Below are 19,647 nucleotides of genomic sequence, written 5' to 3'. Positions count from 1 at the left end.
CGATAAGGAGAGGATAATCTCAAGGAGGTAGGCCGGGCAAGTTTAGAAGAATGAGGAATGACCTGACTGAAGTTTTTAAGATCTTGAATTGCCTTCACAACGTGGATGAGGTGATCATGATTACTCTTGTGGGTCCAGAAGTGAGGGCATGGCTTAAAATGAGGGATCAAGTGTTCAGGACAGAGATAAGAAGAAATATTTTCTTTCAGACGGGTGCAAGAATTTGGCACACACAGCCTCAGAAAGCATTGGAGGTGGGATCATCGACTGTTTATAAGGGGGAGGCGGGTAGATTTTGTTAGTCATAGTAGTCTAGGGTTTTCAGTGATGGACAGGAACGTGGAATTTGAATATCAAACTGATTATCCATGATCTTATTGGATGGCAAAGCAGATTTGAGGGGCCAGAGGTATACTTCTGCTCCTAGTTTGTCTGTCCAACTGGCTGCTAACTAAGTCAAAATCAGGGGTTATTGTATACTGTGTAGCTGCATGATACTTGATTCTTTCAACAGTCAGAACTCTACTGAGCGACAGTGCCTCTTCCTCTGTGGTTAGTGTATAAAGCTTGTTGGCAAAGAATGGGTTAAGTGGTTGGACTGGGTTGTAAATCTTATTTCTATGAGCACCTCCTGTTCTATGTCTCTCGCTGGAACACTACTGTCTTCTCCTGAAAAGAGGAAAAGATCTACGAGTGAGAGTAATGAACTATGTTGAACAAATGCATAGATAGTATTGAGGATGACTATGAAGGAGAAGAGTAATGTTGTGTTAGGACCAGGGTAAATGTTAATGTTTCATGAGCTAATGGGTATGCAAAAAAAATTCAAACAGCAATGGGCGGTCTTGCATGGTAAGTGCTTGAGAGGACTGACATATCGGAATAGGTTTGAGATGGCAGCATAAGGCCCACACGTGTGATATTTGCAATAAGACATAGTTGAATGTGTTACTGTCCTCAACTTTCTTGCCCTGGTCAGGTCATTAAATTCTTTCCAGCAATCTGGGACTATTCATCTACAGTGCACCTCCCAGCAAAGAGTGCGAACATCCAACCCGTTTTGCCTGCGCAGGCTCTCTGCTAGAGTTTGTCTCCATCCCCCATTCTTTCCCAGAAGCCCCCTGATTTTTTTTTATTCAGGAGCGTATCCAATTCCTTACTGAAATTGTAATTTGATTTTCCTCCACTACACCCACGGTCTGTGCATTCCAGATCTCAACTATTTGCTGTGCAAAGAGGTTTTTCCCTATATTGCTCTGTTTCTTTTGCTCATCCTCTTAAATTGGTGTCCTCTGGTGCTCCTTAACTATTCTATTCTAGAGCCAACACAATTTCCAATACTCTTGATCAAATTCCTCTCGACTTCTTCCTCCCAGAGCAAACCTAGTTTCTACAGTATATCTATATATATATTCCAGTAAATTTGACAATCATCATTTCCCTTTCATGAAGCCATGCTAATTTTGCTTCATTGTAATATACTTTTCTACACTTGCCCCTTAGTTTCCATTCCTGCATAAAGGAAATCCTTCCAAAGAATCCAAAAATCTCACATTTTCTGCTTATTTTCCCTCTCTATTTCTTCCTTTCTTAATTAAATCTTTTTTCCTTAGCATTTGTCATTCTGTATCTGATTTGATCTTTCTGACTCCCCAGTCTAACTAATTCACCTTCTCTGTTGAGAAAACACAGTGATAATGCCATTAGATTCATACTCCAAAGTCCCAGATTATTGGCTTGGGGACATAGTTTCAAATCCGACTAGGAAAATTAAATCAATAATTCTGAAATTGAGCGCTAATTTCTGTAATCACAAATATAACAAGTAAAATAATTTGTCATAAAAACCCAACTGATATATAAATCCCCTTTAGGACAGAAAATCTGCCATCGTTTTCTGGTCTGCCCTACATGTGACTCCAGACCAATTAGGGATACTTACACATTTTCCTTTGGATAATCATTACTACTTTTCTTTGTGAACAATGTTAAATAGGGTACAGAAATCAGTCTTTTAAAGTAGCTATCCTACTTCCTAAGCTGTAAAAAATGTCCTTGAAATCAATCTGCCCTATTTTTAAAACCATGTGCACAATGGCATTATTGTCATCGCTACAAGAGAATTGGGGGACCAATTTTACAAAACTTTTAGCAACATAAAATTTGTACTTTCACTCAGAAAGAAAACCTGCTATGTAAACAACTGTTATCCAATTAAATGTGTGGATTGTTACACTGTTTGCGACTCACAGTAAACTGGCTCATTGAGACTGGAACTGTAAGTATAAATGTGAACTTTCCTAAAAGAGATGTCTGCAATAAGAACCACCACATGCTCAGCACTCCTTGGAGGGATGACAGCACCTGAAATAGTGCCAAGTGATAGGAGTTTATGATCTTGTATTCGCACAATTGCTTTTTGGCTAAACAAATAACTCTTCTGTTAATCCTCCAAAAGACAGTAGTGCAATAGTGCACACAAAAAGCAAAGGACTGTGGTTGTCAGAAATTTGAAATTTAAAATCAATGAGCTTGAACAAGTCAGAGTCAGGAGTTAAAGGGCACCAGGTTGTAGTCCAGCAGGTTTATTTGAAATTACAAGTTTTCCTTGCGCTGCTCCTTAGTCAGGTCAGTCAGCAGCCAAGGAAAAAGGGAAACAGAACTGAAACTCTTTAGGCCACTCAATTCAGTAGGTGGTGGCGGACTGGTAACTCCATTAGATTAGCACCTCAAAGAGACAAATTAATGCTGTGGTGAAACGCAGGTTCAAATCCTAACAAGGCAGCTGGTGCAGTAGAAATTCAATCTTCCAAAAAAGAAACAATTCTGGACTTGAAAATTAGACTGTTCATTGTCGACCAACCGATTAATGAACTTTCTGTCTCGGCAAGGTTCTTGTTGCCTAAAAGATGGGATGACTCCCCTCACAAACGTCTAGCAAACCATCCAGCCCAAGAGGATGGGCAGAAAGTACCGATCTTTGCAGCGACGCCCACCTGGCTTATAAAGTCAATTTTTTACAAATAAAGACAGCCTGGCGGATTGGAATGACTCACCTGAGGAAGGTGGGGCTTTGTGCATCCAGCCTTTTTCCCCCTGATGTCACCTTCGCCTCGCCCTAAGGAGAGTTGCTGTGTGGCGGAGCGAGTGTAACTCTGCAGCCGGGGTGACGGTCTAACTTTCGGATTGCATGGACTGATCGGACATTATAAACACACACGGACACCGAGGCGGGGGTGGGAAAGGAGTAAGTGCTGAAGATGAACGTGACGCAGGAGAATTATTTCCTCAAGTCCGCCTTGCCCACGGACGCCCCGGTCTCTACCTTGGCTATGCCCTCGGACACACAGCTCGACCACAGGGAGCACCGAGCCGAGCAGAAGAGCATGAGGGTGCAGGAGCAAGTCCGAACCATGCTCCGCAGTAGCAGCAGTAGCCGGGCCGGTTCGGTGTGCGGAGGCTCTGTTAGTGGAGGTAAAACTCACACACACACACACACACACACACACACACACTCTTTAAAACCACCGGGGGGGGGGGGGGTGCGTTTGCTTCTGTGCGTTTGTTAAATGGTTTAAAGCCCACTTGTGCATAACTCTCTCTCCTTTTACATTCTTAAATCTTCGCCCCCACAACTGTTTCCTTTCCAGTCCTACTCTTAAACAAAAGTCTCATGCTCCGGCGGAGTTGTGGAGATTTTAATTTGAACGCCTGATCTCTGATGACGAGGTATCAGTTTTTTTCCCCAAAAATATTCACACGCTATACCGTGCGAGAATGCTTTCTCTTTGACCTGAAATCTTCAAACCGTGTATAGGGTATGTATCCTGACTGCAGAGAAACTTTGGGTGTGTCCCTCCCTGCCGTGTAAGGTTCAGGATGGTGGGCAGATCCCATCTTGTCAAGCAAAGGTGTCACGTTCAGGGTAGTCCTTCTTAACCGTTCCTTGGCAACCTTTTGGTCATAGATCCTCTGAAACACTTGTTCTAGATCCTCTGAAACACTTTGGAGTTCATTTGGTAATTACATTCCGTTTTCTTCCTCCTTTTACATGATCTGAACTGCTTTCCGACTTCTGCATGATAACGACTGTACAGTGCTTATCGGGTCACTCGACCCGAAACATTAACTCTGATACCTCCCCACACATGCTGCCAGACCTGTTGAGCTTTTCTAGCAATTTGTTTTTTGTCTCCACTTTGCAGCATCTGCAGTTTTGTTGGTTTTTATATTGTATAGTCACCGTTATTTTATATATACTGAAGAACATAACTGAGCTTTTTGGAAGGCGCTAAACCCGAGCCCTCCGACTGTAAATCAGTCACGTTTCTAACTGTTTTTCATCAGTTTGCTGTCCCCAGAAACTGCCTCTCAAACATTTTATATTTGTTAATTGAGTAGACTAATTTTTTTTGGCCAGTTTTGTTAATCTTTTATAATGGTGGGTGAAAATAGCAGGCCCTCTTAAATCTTCCTTCCCTAGAGACAGTAAGTGCATTGATCTTTCTTACAATTTCAACCCATTTGAAGCTACATGCTGCAAAATACAGGGTGATGATACTTCTATGGTGTGAGGCACGTTTGGACATAATGAATGAACAGAAACAAAGAGCTGAAAGAGAACTTCTTAGTCAATGAAGGCTTTCCATTCTGGCCAGAGAGCAACATATGGATTGTGTAGAACTGATGTCAAATATTAAATAATTTCATTTACAATAAAACAATATCTATCGTGTCATGATTATGCTGCTGACCATGAAATTTTCATTCTGTCCAGTTAGCTGTTAGGTAACATTAAAGATCTTAGGTACCTCTAGCAATCTCAGCCAGTACAAAATTACACTTTTTGTAAGCCATTGAAGTTTTGGACAAATGGCACAGTGTGCAATTTTCAAAGAGCATTTTGGAATTCAGATAAATTCCATACACTTGAGTTTTGCTTTGACTTTATGATGTATTTGGAAACTCGTAAAATTTTATAATTTTTGAGGCATTTATGTATAAAGCGTGGGAAAAGATTATTTTCAAAACTCTTATGGAAATCAAAAAATCATGAAAGATGGTTTTTGATGCATTACTTGTGTAACCTCATTATTCAGTTCCTGTCAGAATCCCTAAAGTTTTCATCATGTAACCATTTTTCTTCATGTATAGAGTATTCCAGTTGTAGTATAACACTTGCATCTCCAGTTAACTTGAAAATATTTTGGAGATGCTGAGAAGAATATACTAAATAATTTTTGAAACAAAAACAAGTTTCTTGAGCACTTGAATAATATCAGAAAGTGTGGTTTCATTAAGATTTATGCGTTTTACATTTAAGTTTGTGGAGATTAGACCTTTACCTCAGACAGCATTCTCAAAGGAGATCTTTTATCAGGAATTATTCTACTAATGGTGTAATATTGTTGGTGTTCTGTAATTTTTGTTGTTGCTTCTACTAAATGTGGCATTGTTTTCAGCAGTCTTAATATCAGTGGATCTGTAATATTGAGTTCAAATTTTAAATGGATGAGATGTGATTATCACATACTTTCTGAATAAAATGTCCATCTCCATTTTATTTCTGATGAATAAGACACAAGTATTTATGAAATGGTTGGACAGTCACCTATCCAATTTATTGAACTGATCAAAAACATGGCTGGAACTGGTATCTTGCACATTTGCTGCCTACCCTGACCATCAAATTAAATTTAGTGCCACCAGCGCGCAAATAGCCAATGCTAAACTATAAACTTTTACATTGCCAACGCTTACACATTATTTTAAAACTATTTCGAAGGCATTTCTCGAACATCTGAGGTGTTAATACTTGAAAAAATCATTCCATATTTAATAGCCTTAAATTATTTCCACACTGAATAATGCCTGCTGAGCTTCATTTCAGATTTTCCAACTCTGTAGCGATTCTAATTTGGCCTCACTGCAAACGTTCTCAGACCTTTAGTTAGCATTTCCAGATCTGTCTCAAATACATCAATTCCTTGTATAGTCTTCATTGTCTTATTTTCCTTTTCCTATTAAAATGTTTGTGTCTACGTTACTTTTCAAAAAGGAAAGGAAATTGATAACAGTTCTCTATAAGCTGAGCTTAAACTGCAACTTTGAAGCAAAAGATACATTCTCTACCAGTGAAAAAATGTTTGCCTTCACTTAATATTTAGCTTTTGAAGTCCATGGCCACAGTGTTGATTCAAGTGAAATTTCAGGATTTTATAATGTTAAAAATCTATTTTGCAATGTTGAAATTCCACTGTTGTTCAATTTCTTCTAGTATGTATGAATTAATGTCTAATTAGCCTAATAGGGACCAGGCAACCATTGTCAATTTGTGGTGAAAAGTCATCTCGTTCAGTAATGTCCTTTGGGGAAGGAAATCTGGCCTATAGCAACTTGATTGACTCTTAAAAGGCCGAGAAAGCCAATTGATTCAAAGGCAACTAAGAATAGACAACAAATGCCATCCTTGTCAATGACACCCATATTTCATATATGAATAAAACAAATTATATTGATTAGAATTTCCTTACTGTTTGTGCTCAGGTTATTAAAAAAAACTCTGTGATGTCAATTTCTGCAGCTCCTAATTCCCTATAAAGTTCAGATTTGTGAAGAATATTGATACTGCTCCCTTATTCTTGCATCCCAATTGAATTCCTAGATGAAAAATATGAGAGAAATCTTGTCATCTCTTAAATGATCCATCTATTCAATTTACCTTTCATTCTGTCTCAAACATTTTGCTCTATATTTTCCTCCTTGAGGTGTAATACTGTAGATTTATGTATAATTACATCTCTCTCAATCCTTTTTATATTTAAATGCTCTTTAATTTCAATACAAACATACTTCTTGCAAATTAACTGTTTTTGCTACCTTTCCCCCGATGATCTGTTTGCCTTGAAAAAAAAGGCATTATGTAATCACTTTTTTAAACAAAAAATGTTTTGAGCTTGCACAGGTGTACAACAACAGAACGTATTTTTAAAATTAAATAATGTTGAGCTCTGTTTGGAGTTAGTAAGTCTCGTGGTATAGCTTGACTTCATCTAGGTCAAACTCATCAACAGTTTCACGCTTGTTGCTCCTATGACAACTTGTAAAACACTTTTTGTTCGCATGTGACCATCATTTCCAAGTCTAGCTGAGTAAGCAACAAATGATTTTAAAATTCAATAAATTTGTGTCAAAGGGATTTCAGGAATGCTGAGACATATAGACAAGAAGATTTCTGGTTTGGAAATCTGATTTAAGTTGCATTTATCTAATGTCAGGCTAAGACCTAAGCTGAGGAGAAAACCAGTGAGACATTGTACTTCTAATAGCTGCCCAGAGATGCTTGCTGCAAAGCATGTCAGTGTGGACGATGACCATCTCAAAGCCTACAGAGATGCTCCTTGCTATAGAATAGTCCAATGATGTTCAAGCAGTTGTGGCACAGTGGTAGCCTTCCTACCTCTGAGTCAGGAGATCTGGGTTTAAGTCCATCTGCTCCAGGCGTGTGTCATAACATTTCGGAACAGGCACGTTAGAAAACATTTAGAATTTCTGAGCACTGTCCTGATCTCCTGTGGGGAATTTGCAGATGATATGTTACAGCTGTTTAGATCATTCCTGCTGACGGTTTTCAACAGGAGATTGGGGTCATCATGCAAATTATTGGTATCAGTGTCTACCTGTTTTTTGTAGAAGAATGATTACCTCTGCCAAGTGCCAAACTCCTTCAGTGGATAATCATATCAATAACCCGGCAAGGGATGAGAAATTGGGAAGGAATGTTTTCTTAATGTAATTAAAAATTTTCCCTTTCTCTGTGTTACCACAGATTCTTTTGGAATGATGAGATATCCAGTGGCAACCATGCCAAGCTTCGGTTCCAAGTCTCAAGCTTTTGTAACTGACAGAAAGTACGCTGTGAGTATATGCCCTTCTGTGTTGTTAGAAGGTTTTGTTCTGTTGTTGCTTCTGCTGTTGTGGTTCCATGAACAGCTCAAACATAACCAGATCTACAACTGAGCCACCACTTGAGTGGTGGGGTTGTGGGGAAGGATTGGTGAGGTAGAGAGAAACAGGAGCCATATTTCTGCTTCTTCATTTGGGTAGAGCTGTTTTTAGTGCAGCAGGAAGTATTCAAGGCTATAAAAACAAATACGTTGGAGTAAATAATTCCAGGCATTGCCCTTCAGTTATTTGAAGGCTAGAAAAATGCTGTGCCTTTAGGAATTATAGCATTTTCTGTCATGCACATTTACAAGGATGTTGCCAGGGTTGGAGAGTTTGAACTAGGGGGAGATTGAATAGGCTGGGGCTATTTTCCCTGGAGTGATGGAGGCTGAGGGGTGACCTCTTAGAGGTTTATAAAATCATGAGGGGCACAGATACAGTGAATAGCCAAGGCTCTTCTCCACGGTAAGGGAGTCCAAAACTCGAGGACAATGGTTTAAGATGAGAAGGGAAATATTTAAAATGGACCTAAGAAGCAACTTTCTCATGCAGAGGGTGGAATGAGCTGCCAGAGTACGTGGTTGAGGCCGGTACAGTTACAACATTGAAAAAGCATGTGGATGGGTTCATAAATAGGAAGGATTTAGAGGGGTGTAGGCCAAATGCGAGTGGGACTGGATTAATGTAGAATATCTGATTGGCCTGGACAAGTTGGACCAAAGGGTACATTTCTGTGACTATCTGCATTCAAAACATTTACATAATAGGACATACTTTGTGCTCCAAAAATGTTTGAGGTTTAATTTGTATTTTCAGATTCCAGCTTAGAAAGGTTAGGGTTCATTGCAGCATATTGTAGCATTTTAATATAGTGTGGATTCCAAGATGTCAGGACAATTATGGATGTTGGAGATCTGCGCACCTACCAATGTTCAGAAGTTGAAAATGAAGCTGAAAGGAAATGAAGTGAAGATCAACAAGATCTAGTTGAATGGTGGAATGGGTTCAAGGAATTTTATGACTTGGTCCTGCTCCTATGTTCCTTAATTAGTCACTTCCAGCAAGGAACAATGCTCCGAGTACATTTATTGGGAAATTGAGAGCTCCAGGTAACTAACATCTTCAAATGCAGGCTGACAATCAGAAGCCTGTCTGGAAAGATTGGTTCTTGATGGAAGGCACAATCCAGAAATCTGCGTTTAAAGCTTGTGATTTTCACCCACTGAATATTGGAGTATAGAATCCAATTCGTTGGGCTTTTGCCAGGAATTAAAGTGACACTTCTGACAACAGTGTGAGAAGTCACTACTTTTTTCAATGAAGCTGGGAAAGATAAACGGTAATCTGGTAATCATGTCAAGATTTGTGATAGATTGATCCCACTGTTGGTGGTGAATGTGAGAAATAATCTCAAATTTTGGATGGGAGATTTGAAAAATTTCTTTAACATTCAAACCGTACTGTGTGTAAGTCCTTTGCCTCAAACTATTCTGGCTTTTAAACGACGGGAATTAAATCATGTGTTGAAAAAGGGAAGTACTGAAAGATTTGGAGGACAAATGGTTGGGAGGGATTATACTCTATTTTGTGAAGAACTATCTGGTGTAAATCTGATGAACCAAATAACACGTGTTTATGCTGGAACAAATGTGACGTGATTGCTATCCAATGGCTCTGACGTCATGCAGGTGGTCCGCTGGCTGAGAATACGACAGAGCAGTACTGTGCTGCACACCGCAGTCAAATAACTGTCACCATTCACAGTCTGTAAATCGCTTCCTGGGTACAATACTGCAGATTTGCTAACAACTATAAAGCCAAAGGCCAGTGTGAATCAATACTTGTTTTGAGCAGCTAAAGTCAGTGGAGGGGGGTGGATGATGAACAAGTTAAACTCCTGGCTTGAGAATTTGTAATACATTTGACAATTGACTCTTTGGGGTTTGCTTTTGTTGTACTGTGCTTAATGGATTTCAGAGTTATTTGTATTTTTTCCCCTCAGACTACCAAGCCGTCCATGTATAAACAGGGGACGAGTCAAAACTGGTCATCTCGTTCAGCGGTGGGGGATTACTCCTTTAAAGGGGCAACCACAGGAGACCAATATTTCAGGAAAAGAGAGGAGACTGTTTCTCACTACAGACCCATTTCATTTCATCAGACTTCCAGACCACAGTCCTATCATCAGTCCACAACCTACAGACATGTGAACCAAGGACTAATGGATCAACAGGACATTGACAACTTGTCACTGCACTCAATGCAGCTACCTGGCAAACATGCTGAGATTGTGAGGAAGAAATCTTGGTCTGCAGCACAAATGAATGGACAGGCCATTTACCAAAGAGCAGATGATAGAGAGGCCAACTTGGTCTTGGACCAGGTTGATAACGGCTATCCATCCTCACACGGGCGCAATGGCTTTAGCAGCAGCACCTACAGCATGAGCCACACGATCAGTAAATCTCCAGCCAAGCAAATGAGTAGCACGACCATGGGCCTGCCCAGATCCTTAAGTGGCACAGCGGGCATGGCTAGTTACTCAGTGGAAGGGACGGAAGAGACGTCTGGTGGTCGACAAATCAGACCCCCGGCTCAGCGCACTTTGCAAAGGGTCCAGCAAAGCAACAAAGCAATTCGGGGAAGAACAGGTTCGGGTTCCTACTCAAGTTTGCAAATGATACGCACTCCATCCCTTCGCAGCTTGGGCAGAACGGATGCCGGTGTCCGAGAACTGGGAGACCAAGAGTTTGAAGAGGCGAGGCTTGATGCGATACAAAGGGCGCAGCTGAGCCAGTAAGTTTGAGACTGAGCGAAGCTATATTAGCAAGGTTTTCGATTCACTCTGTATGTCTTGGCTGTTGACTCATGTTTTTGAAATAAATACCAAAAACTCTGGAAACCCTCAGCTCATCAGACAGAACCAAGGGGGAGAGAGAGTGTGTGAGAGAGAGAGGGGAAAAAGAAGTTAATCTTAGAGATTGATATTGTTTCATTAGAACAAATTTCTGGTTGGCCCGATTGTTATAATATTTGTAAATTGTGAGGGGAGTCTATTATTTAGAATTCCTCAGATTCTATAAATAAGCTTTTATTTGCTTTTTGAGATGCTTGCATGGCATATTGTTGAATTTTAGTTCCTTAAAGTGACCGTTCCAAAGCTTTTTTATTCAATGTTTGATCTGTTGGGCTGTGAAACTATTGCCACTCTGTTTTACCTTTAGCACTGAATGTTCCAATTCTTCTTAAATATTCCCTCATTTTAACGGACCTAGACACTTAGCTGTAAAAATATTTAAAAAAAAACTTCAATTTCTTTTTGAAAATCCAAAAAAAAGCATTTTTGAAGGAACAAATGATCTGGAGATCTTCTTTCCAAATTGTTTACAATGTTGGCCATATAACCTGAACATGTTATATAGTTCTGTACTACAACAGTATCTGCTTTGCTGTGAAAGGTCTACTTAACAACAGACAGCTAGAACAGGTTAATAAAATGTGAGGCTGGATGAACACAGCAGGCCCAGCAGCATCTCAGGAGCACAAAAGCTGACGTTTCGGGCCTAGACCCTTCATCAGAGAGGGGGATGGGGTGAGGGTTCTGGAATAAATAGGGAGAGAGGGGGAGGTGGACCGAAGATGGAGAGAAAAGAAGATAGGTGGAGAGGAGAGTATTGGTGGGGAGGGGATAGGTCAGTCCAGGGAAGACGGACAGGTCAAGGAGGTGGGATGAGGTTAGTAGGTAGGAGATGGAGGTGCGGCTTGGGGTGGGAGGAAGGGATGGGTGAGAGGAAGAACAGGTTAGGGAGGCAGAGACAGGTTGGACTGGTTTTGGGATGCAGTGGGTGTAGGGGAAGAGCTGGGCTGGTTGTGTGGTGCAGTGGGAGGAGGGGACGAACTGGGCTAGTTTAGGGATGCGGTGGGGGAAGGGGAGATTTTGAAGCTGGTGAAGTCCACATTGATACCATTAGGCTGCAGGGTTCCCAAGCGGAATATGAGTTGCTGTTCCTGCAACCTTCGGGTGGCATCATTGTGGCAGTGCAGGAGGCCCATGATGGACATGTCATCTAAAGAATGGGAGGGGGAGTGGAAATGGTTTGCGACTGGGAGGTGCAGTTGTTTATTGCGAACTGAGCAGAGGTGTTCTGCAAAGCGGTCCCCAAGCCTCTGCTTGGTTTCCCCAATGTAGAGGAAGCCACACCGGGTACAATGGATGCAGTATACCACATTGGCAGATGTGCAGGTGAACCTCTGCTTAATGTGGAAAGTCATCTTGGGGCCTGGGATAGGGGTGAGGGAGGAGGTGTGGGGGCAAGTGTAGCATTTCCTGCGGTTGCAGGGGAAGGTGCCGGGTGTGGTGGGGTTGGAGGGCAGTGTGGAGCGAACAAGGGAGTCACGGAGAGAGTGGTCTCTCCGGAAAGCAGACAAGGGTGGGGATGGAAAAATGTCTTGGGTGGGGATGGAAAAATGTCTTGGGTGGTGGGGTCGGATTGTAGATGGCGGAAGTGTCGGAGGATGATGCGTTGTATCCGGAGGTTGGTGGGGTGCTGTGTGAGAACGAGGGGGATCCTCTTTCGGCGGTTGTGGCGGGGGCGGGGTGTGAGGGATGTGTTGCAGGAAATGCGGGAGACGCGGTCAAGGGCGTTCTCGACCACTGTGGGGGCGAAAGTTGCGGTCCTTGATGTACTTGGATATCTGGGATGTGCGGGAGTGGAATGCCTCATCGTGGGAGCACGGTGCTCGGTTCGCAATAAACAACTGCACCTCCCAGTCGCAAACCATTTCCACTCCCCCTCCCGTTCTTTAGATGACATGTCCATCATGGGCCTCCTGCAGTGCCACAATGATGCCACCCGAAGGTTGCAGGAACAGCAACTCATATTCCGCTTGGGAACCCTGCAGCCCAATGGTATCAATGTGGACTTCACCAGCTTCAAAATCTCCCCATCCCCACCGCATCCCAAAACCAGCCCAGTTCGTCCCCTCCCCCCACTGCACCACACAAACAGACCAGCTCTTCCCCTCCACCCACTGCATCCCAAAACCAGTCCAACCTGTCTCTGCCTCCCTAACCTGTTCTTCCTCTCACCCATCCCTTCCTCCCACCCCAAGCTGCACCTCCATCTCCTCCCTACTATCCTCATCCCACCTCCTTGACCTGTCCGTCTTCCCTGGACTGACCTATCCCCTCCCTACCTCCCCACCTATACTCTCCTCTCCACCTATCTTCTTTTCTCTCCATCTTCGGTCCGCCTCCCCTCTCTCCCTATTTATTCCAGAACCCTCACCCCATCCCCCTCTCTGATGAGGGGTCTAGGCCCGAAGCATCAGCTTTTGTGCTCCTGAGATGCTGCTTGGCCTGCTGTGTTCATCCAGCCTCACATTTTATTATCTTGGATTCTCCAGCATCTGCAGTTCCCATTATCACAACTAGAACAGGTTGGTAGGATTAGGGTATATAAGGGTGAAATGCTGGAGAATCCATTCAGAATTTTCAAGAGTGTTATTTGCTGGGGAGAAAGGGATTGTTCTTAATTTCATGTGCTTCCAAACCCTATCAAACTGTGTTGCCATCTACTTTGTAAAATCTTCTTTCAGTTACAGCAATGCTATTGTCGCACACACACAGATGATGTCACGATGACAGATAAGCCATTTGGCTGTCTAAAACCGAGTGGTCATAAATAAAACATTTATTTATCTGCACAGTAGATCCATGTGGAAAGCTGGTCAGTCCTGGATTTAATTGATTTGTGCTGAGCTGACCAGTCTTTTGGAGACCTGCACTCAGCAACGGTGCCCATAGTCTGTGAAAGAACAGTGTTTGTTCCTGCTCCTTAATAGAAAGCACTTCTGTGTGAACGCTCAGGGAGGAGACAATCTACCTTCACTGCGATCCTCTGCACAACAAATAGCTTTGTACCAGGCATTGTTCGGACTTGCACAGGAAGTCTGAACACTTGGCTGATGATTCCAAGGTTACCAACATCTGTGGAACCAAACATTACTTAGCAACTTGGGGAAAAGAAAAGTTTCTGGAATACAAATTAAGTATTGTGATAATAAAATGTGAAGCTGGATGAACACAGCAGGCCCAGCAGCATCTCAGGAGCACAAAAGCTGACGTTTCGGGCCTAGACCCCTCATCAGAGAGGGGGATGGGGTGAGGGTTCTGGAATAAATAGGGAGAGAGGGGGAGGCGGACCGAAGATGGAGAGAAAAGAAGATAGGTGGAGAGGAGAGTGTAGGTGGGGAGGTAGGGAGGGGATAGGTCAATCCAGGGAAGACAGACAGGTCAAGGAGGTGGGATGAGGTTAGTAGGTAGGAGATGGAGGTGCGGCTTGGGGTGGGAGGAAGGGATGGGTGAGAGGAAGAACGGGTTAGGGAGGCAGAGACAGGTTGGACTGGTTTTGGAATGCAGTGGGGGGGAGGGGAAGAGCTGGGCTGGCTGTGTGGTGCAGTGGGGGGAGGGGACGAACTGGGCTAGTTTAGGGATGCGGTGGGGGAAGGGGAGATTTTGAAACTGGTGAAGTCCACATTGATACCATTAGGCTGCAGGGTTCCCAGGCGGAATATGAGTTGCTGTTCCTGCAACCTTCGGGTGGCATCATTGTGGCACTGCAGGAGGCCCATGATGGACATGTCATCTAAAGAATGGGAGGGGGAGTGGAAATGGTTTGCGACTGGGAGGTGCAGTTGTTTGTTGCGAACTGAAGTATTGTGATAACCTCTTTAAAGGGGAATCATTAAGTCTCTTCATGGAGCTTGGTAAGTTTGGATTCCCTTGGTAACAAGCAATGGCCTGCCCAGCTGGAAATCTTCATTTCAGTCCTTTGGTCCAGGCAGCGGAAGCAGTCACACCTGTGGACTGTCTATGTCCTTACCCAGGTGTCCACCAATGGAGCTTTCGATGCCTTTAGCAAGTGCTGGGCACCATCGGAGAGACAGTGCTTTATTTCCTTCCCCAACTCTGCCTTGATTTTAGCCCATCCCTCCCTTTTGATGGTCCACATTGCCCATAATGGGCTTTGCAAGTAAACTGCTAATTGGCAGCATGAGTGGGTGATTTTGTGGCAGGTACGTCATTCAGTTGTGTGTTGGGGTATGGTTGTGTTGGTGGTCCAGTGGTAGAATTCTTGCCTGCCATGTGGGAGGCCCAGGTTCTAATACACATTAGGATTTTCTTTCTGTTCTTGTCACACTCTGTTGGTTCTTGTGGTGCAGCGGTAGCGTCCCTACCTCCCGGACAGGAGACTTGGGTTCAATTTTCAAACTATCCCAGAGGGGTGTAAATAACATGGCTGAAGGGGGTGTTTAGAAAATATATGTAAAACAGCCCCAGAGGATAGGTCTGCATCAGTCCCAGGCTGGGACTAGCCTTTGTACACCACGAGTAGTGGCTCTGTTTTGGTGTCGTACCATGAATGATGTTCCTTTCTGATCAGGCTTTTCTTCAGTTATTGTAAGTACTTTGTAAAGTATGGAATGTTTGAAGTTTGCACTGTGGCACTGGGACTGTTTGGAAACATACACTTTCATCTCTCACGGAATTTTCCCATCCACTTGTTTTTTTAAACAAGTTGAAAGTCTTCCAAGATCATCGATGTCCAGTATCCCATTCTACACATATCAAGCACGAGCTCACAAAATTTAGACCGTGTTTGAGGCTGATGCAGACGTGCTGAGAAGTCTGAACTCAATATTGTTCTCTCTAGATCTGACGATTTGGATCTGCCAACCGCTGTCAAACTTCTGGATTCTTCTGACGTGAACAGTCAAGTGATCGGAGCTGGATACATCCAACATGAGTGCTACCATGATGCGGGTGCTAAAGAGCATGTAAGAGGTGGTGACTGTGAAAGTGTTGGGGGGCGGGGCGGGGGCAGTGGGAAAGGCAGAATTGGTCAAATGCTCTTGAGTATTTTGCTTATTTTAAAATCCCTCAACCCTCCACTCCTTATCCTTAAATTCTTTTACATTTTCAGTATTGCTGTAGATATTCTGTCACATATTGCTTTATTCCATTCTGTTAGCTGCTTGGGTGCTAATCGAACCCTCTGAGTAGCTTCGTTTCTTTCTAAATAGCTCCACTATAAGTCATCAGCTGTCAAGGCCCTAAACTTTGGCGTTTGCGTCTGAACCTCTGCACTTCACCTTTCTCCTTTAAAAATACTCCTCTTAAATCTACCTCGCTGATCAAGCTTTTAATTATCTTCCCAAATATCTCCAGTGAGGCTCAGTGTCAGCATGTATTTGGTAATGCTTCTGTGAAGTCCCATGTGATGCATTGACAGTATATACGAATGAATTATTGTTGGGTGTAACACTCCACTATCCCTTGTTAATTGAACAGGACATTTGTAACTTTCACACATCCCCACCAATCCTCAAAGGTATATTGAGAAAGTACTTGGCTAGACACATCCAGATACAAGTTGGTATAAGTTTCAGAACAAAAGAGCTTACGGAACATAATTATTGTAGTACAGAAACGTAATATAAAATAATGAAAATGTCACACGTCTGTGTCCATAAGTCATGCTACGATGAAAAAAACCCCTATCTATTCCAATCTTTACTAAATTCCTGAGTCTGAGTTCTTGGCTTTATAGCTAATTTTTATTTAATTAAAGGAATCCTAACTTTTATGTTATGACTTCTGTTGACCCTGTGTGACCTGCCTTTGATTTTAATCATCTGATGTTCAGAGCTAGGCTAAAAACCCTGAGCACCCAGAAAAATTAGTTGTGTTTGTTAACTGCAGAGGCAGGTTAGAACATTGCTTATTGTTATTGATCTATGGGGAAACATCACCAAAGCTTAAACAAAAAAAAACAAGGAAATCTCAGCAGCCCTCGCAGCATCTGCAGGGAGAGAAACAGAATTTACATTTCGAGTCCAATGTGACCCTGCAGTTTGTAGAGTTGAAGTAGAGAGTTGTAATCACCAAGCCTGGCATTACAAGTGCTAAAATTGGATGGTTCTCCTTCATTAGGCTTATAACTTGAAGGCGATCCCTAAGCTGGTGAAACTCTTCAATCACGATGCAGTCGAAGTGCAACGGAGTGCAACAGCAGCAATGCGCAACTTGATCTATAACAACACCACAAACAAACAGGAACTGGTCAAGCAGAATGGAATCCCCAAGATGATGCAGGCAATCAAAGTCATTGATGAAGAACTGAAGGCCAACATCACGGGTAAGTATAATTCCACCCTATTATAAATTGGTTAGGTCCTCGAACCTGTCAAGTGCACTGCAGCAAAAGTCCAAAGTACAAATATGTATTTTTATCCAAACTTATTGAAGGTCTGAATGAACCTACTCGGAATAGCATTAAATTTATTTTGGTATTTATTTTTTTGCCTCTCTTTAGAAGTCATTAGAAGAATTATTGAAAATGGTTAAAAAAAGCCGCTCATATTTCATTTGTTGTGTTTTTGTTGTTCATGGCTACGATGCCAGAGCCGTTAATCAAACTTGCATTCACGCTAATTAACTTGTAATTAGATTAGCATGTTATCTCGTGGTCCTGCTATGCCAAGTTGCAAACCTATCAACCAGCCTAATTTATTGCTGTTTCTCATAACAAACCATATTTAATGTGGTTTCAGGAAAATAAACTGGGAACGTTGAAAATGACAAGATAATCACTTCTATCTGATTTTCTTTCAAACCTTGTAATTTATAAGGATAAGCTATGCATTTTCTTTAGTTTACAGTCCTTTGAGTGTGTCAAGTACGGTCTCTCCAATATCCCCTTGTCTCTAATGTATAACCACACCATTAACAAGCACCCTTTCACCTCCAGTCTGTTGCTGTGCCCTGACTGACATTCCCAGTCTGTGAGTATATCTCCAACAACTACTTCTTTAGAAGAGTCATACCAGATTTGAAATGTCAGTTCCCTTTCTCTTTTTTTCCACTGATGCTGCCAGACCTGTGAGTTTCTCCAGCATCCTCTCTTTGTTTCAGGCTTCCAACACCTGCAGCTCTTTGTTTTTATTCAACAACTACATTCAAGACTATAACAGTACTGCATCAGTGCTCCTTACTTAGCTTGTAAGTGTACTTCACCACCTCAACCAGTTCTCTAATCAGTAACTATAGCCCCTCAAGTCTTTAACTCTACCCCCACTAATCCCTTGTGTCTCAGCTATAACTACATACCACCAATCCTCTCTTTTCGCATGTAAGTATTCCCCATTGATTCCCCTGCTCCCTAATGTATAATTGTATCTTTGCAGTTACTCCTTTGCTCCAGTCTTTTACCCCACAACCACTACACCCCTGCCAAATACTCCTCTCTTAAGTTTGTGACTGTAGTCGTCTAGTCTCCCCTTCTTTCCAGCCAGTTAAATCTCTGCCAACCTCTCTGTAACTTCATTTTCATTGTTTCTCCTTCTTCTAACCTTCATCATTCTCTCTCTCTCTCTTGCTCTTGTGCCTCTCTCTGCCTCTGTGTGTCTGTGTGTGTCTCTCATTCTCTTTATGTAATGTGACCGTAACCACCTTAGTTGTTAATGGTGGTGATAGTAACGGTAGTATTCGGTATCCTACTGTTAGAATACCTTTTGCCAGCAATAGATCAAATTACCTCAAAGGTAAAATAACACTGCTTTGTGTGTATAACAAATATCCTGAGTTCGGCAACAATCATGCTTTAGACTGGAGTCGTACTAGATAAGCTGTGAGCTCTCACTGGCATTGCTTCTTGAAGCAGCACCCTGATACCTCAGTGCCGTACTTAGAGTTCTTCTAGTCTGGTAGTGGGGTGGGCACTTCTGCTTCTGCTTGGAGGCACGTTAGTGCCAATGTGGCAGCCTCACTCTGTCCATTCATTCTGCAGGAATGTCTTGGATGGACTGAGAAAGCAGGTTCAAAGAAAACAGACACGCACAGCTATGATTTCTGCCACAAAGCGTGGCAGTCACAACAAGGCAACACTTTCTGAAGGTCGTGCAGCATGCTTGCAAGATTACAGACTGAGACACTGGGACGGATTTGGCTTCTGGCCAGTTAAAGCAGTTGTACCTTGGAGCGTTTGTAAAATACTGGAGAGTACGTTGCTGCAAAGTTGGAGCTCATGGAAAGATTTGCTTTTGAAGAGGAATACTAGAAGTCCCAAAAATGTAACTGGAGGAAACTTCTAACTAAAAACCAAAAGAACTGCGGATGCTGTAAAACAAAGTTGTTGGAAAAGCTCAGCAGGTCGGGCAGCATCTGTGGAGGAGAGAAACGTTAACTTTGTTTTCTCCTTCATCGATGCTGCCCGACCTGCTGAGCTTTTCCAGCAACTTTGTTTTTGTAGTGGAGGAAACTTCTGACCGAGTGATGACATCAAATGAAAGAGCAGTCCAAGAAATAACCCCCTTGTTGGTGCCAGAGTTTGCAGATTCACCGACCTTCTGGAATGTGAACATCCTGGCCGCGCTCTAATTTCAAACGGCGTTCTTGGTCAGAACCATTGCCAAACAGAAGATGCCCAATTTGAATCTGGGTAGTGCTGGTTTTGGCTGAATTTGGTGTGCTACAGTTGGCCATTGATTCTTGCATGAGGTGGGAGGATCTCTACAGAGACCTTAGTAGCAATAGACAAACTTGGTCAGTGGGTGCAGAGCTTTGCAAACTCTGCTCAGCATGTCACCAAGCCTGAGCTGCCATAGTCCTGTGCGCAAGTGCTAAATCCAGAGTGGCAG

General features: G+C 42.6%; 1 protein-coding gene across 2 annotated transcripts in view; it reads left to right on the top strand.

Moving 5' to 3' along the window:
* Positions 1-19,647, top strand: part of LOC125459387 (plakophilin-3-like) — an 81,939-nt gene that overhangs the window by 23,278 nt on the left and 39,014 nt on the right. The window contains exons 1-5 of one of the 2 annotated variants that reach the window (XM_048545793.2): positions 2,678-3,474; positions 7,829-7,917; positions 9,950-10,743; positions 15,663-15,786; positions 16,943-17,147. In XM_048545793.2, coding sequence (XP_048401750.2) covers positions 3,261-3,474; positions 7,829-7,917; positions 9,950-10,743; positions 15,663-15,786; positions 16,943-17,147 — 1,426 coding nt within the window. In that variant the 5' untranslated portion in view covers positions 2,678-3,260. Of the gene's footprint in view, positions 1-2,677; positions 3,475-7,828; positions 7,918-9,949; positions 10,744-15,662; positions 15,787-16,942; positions 17,148-19,647 lie in introns of those variants that run through there. The other variant, XM_048545795.2, reaches the window with a different exon arrangement.

This window comes from Stegostoma tigrinum, chromosome 17 (assembly GCF_030684315.1).
Source record: "Stegostoma tigrinum isolate sSteTig4 chromosome 17, sSteTig4.hap1, whole genome shotgun sequence".
Classification (NCBI taxonomy): domain Eukaryota; kingdom Metazoa; phylum Chordata; class Chondrichthyes; order Orectolobiformes; family Stegostomatidae; genus Stegostoma; species Stegostoma tigrinum.
Note: the sequence above shows the minus strand (reverse complement) of the source record. Positions and strands in the feature narration are given on the sequence as shown.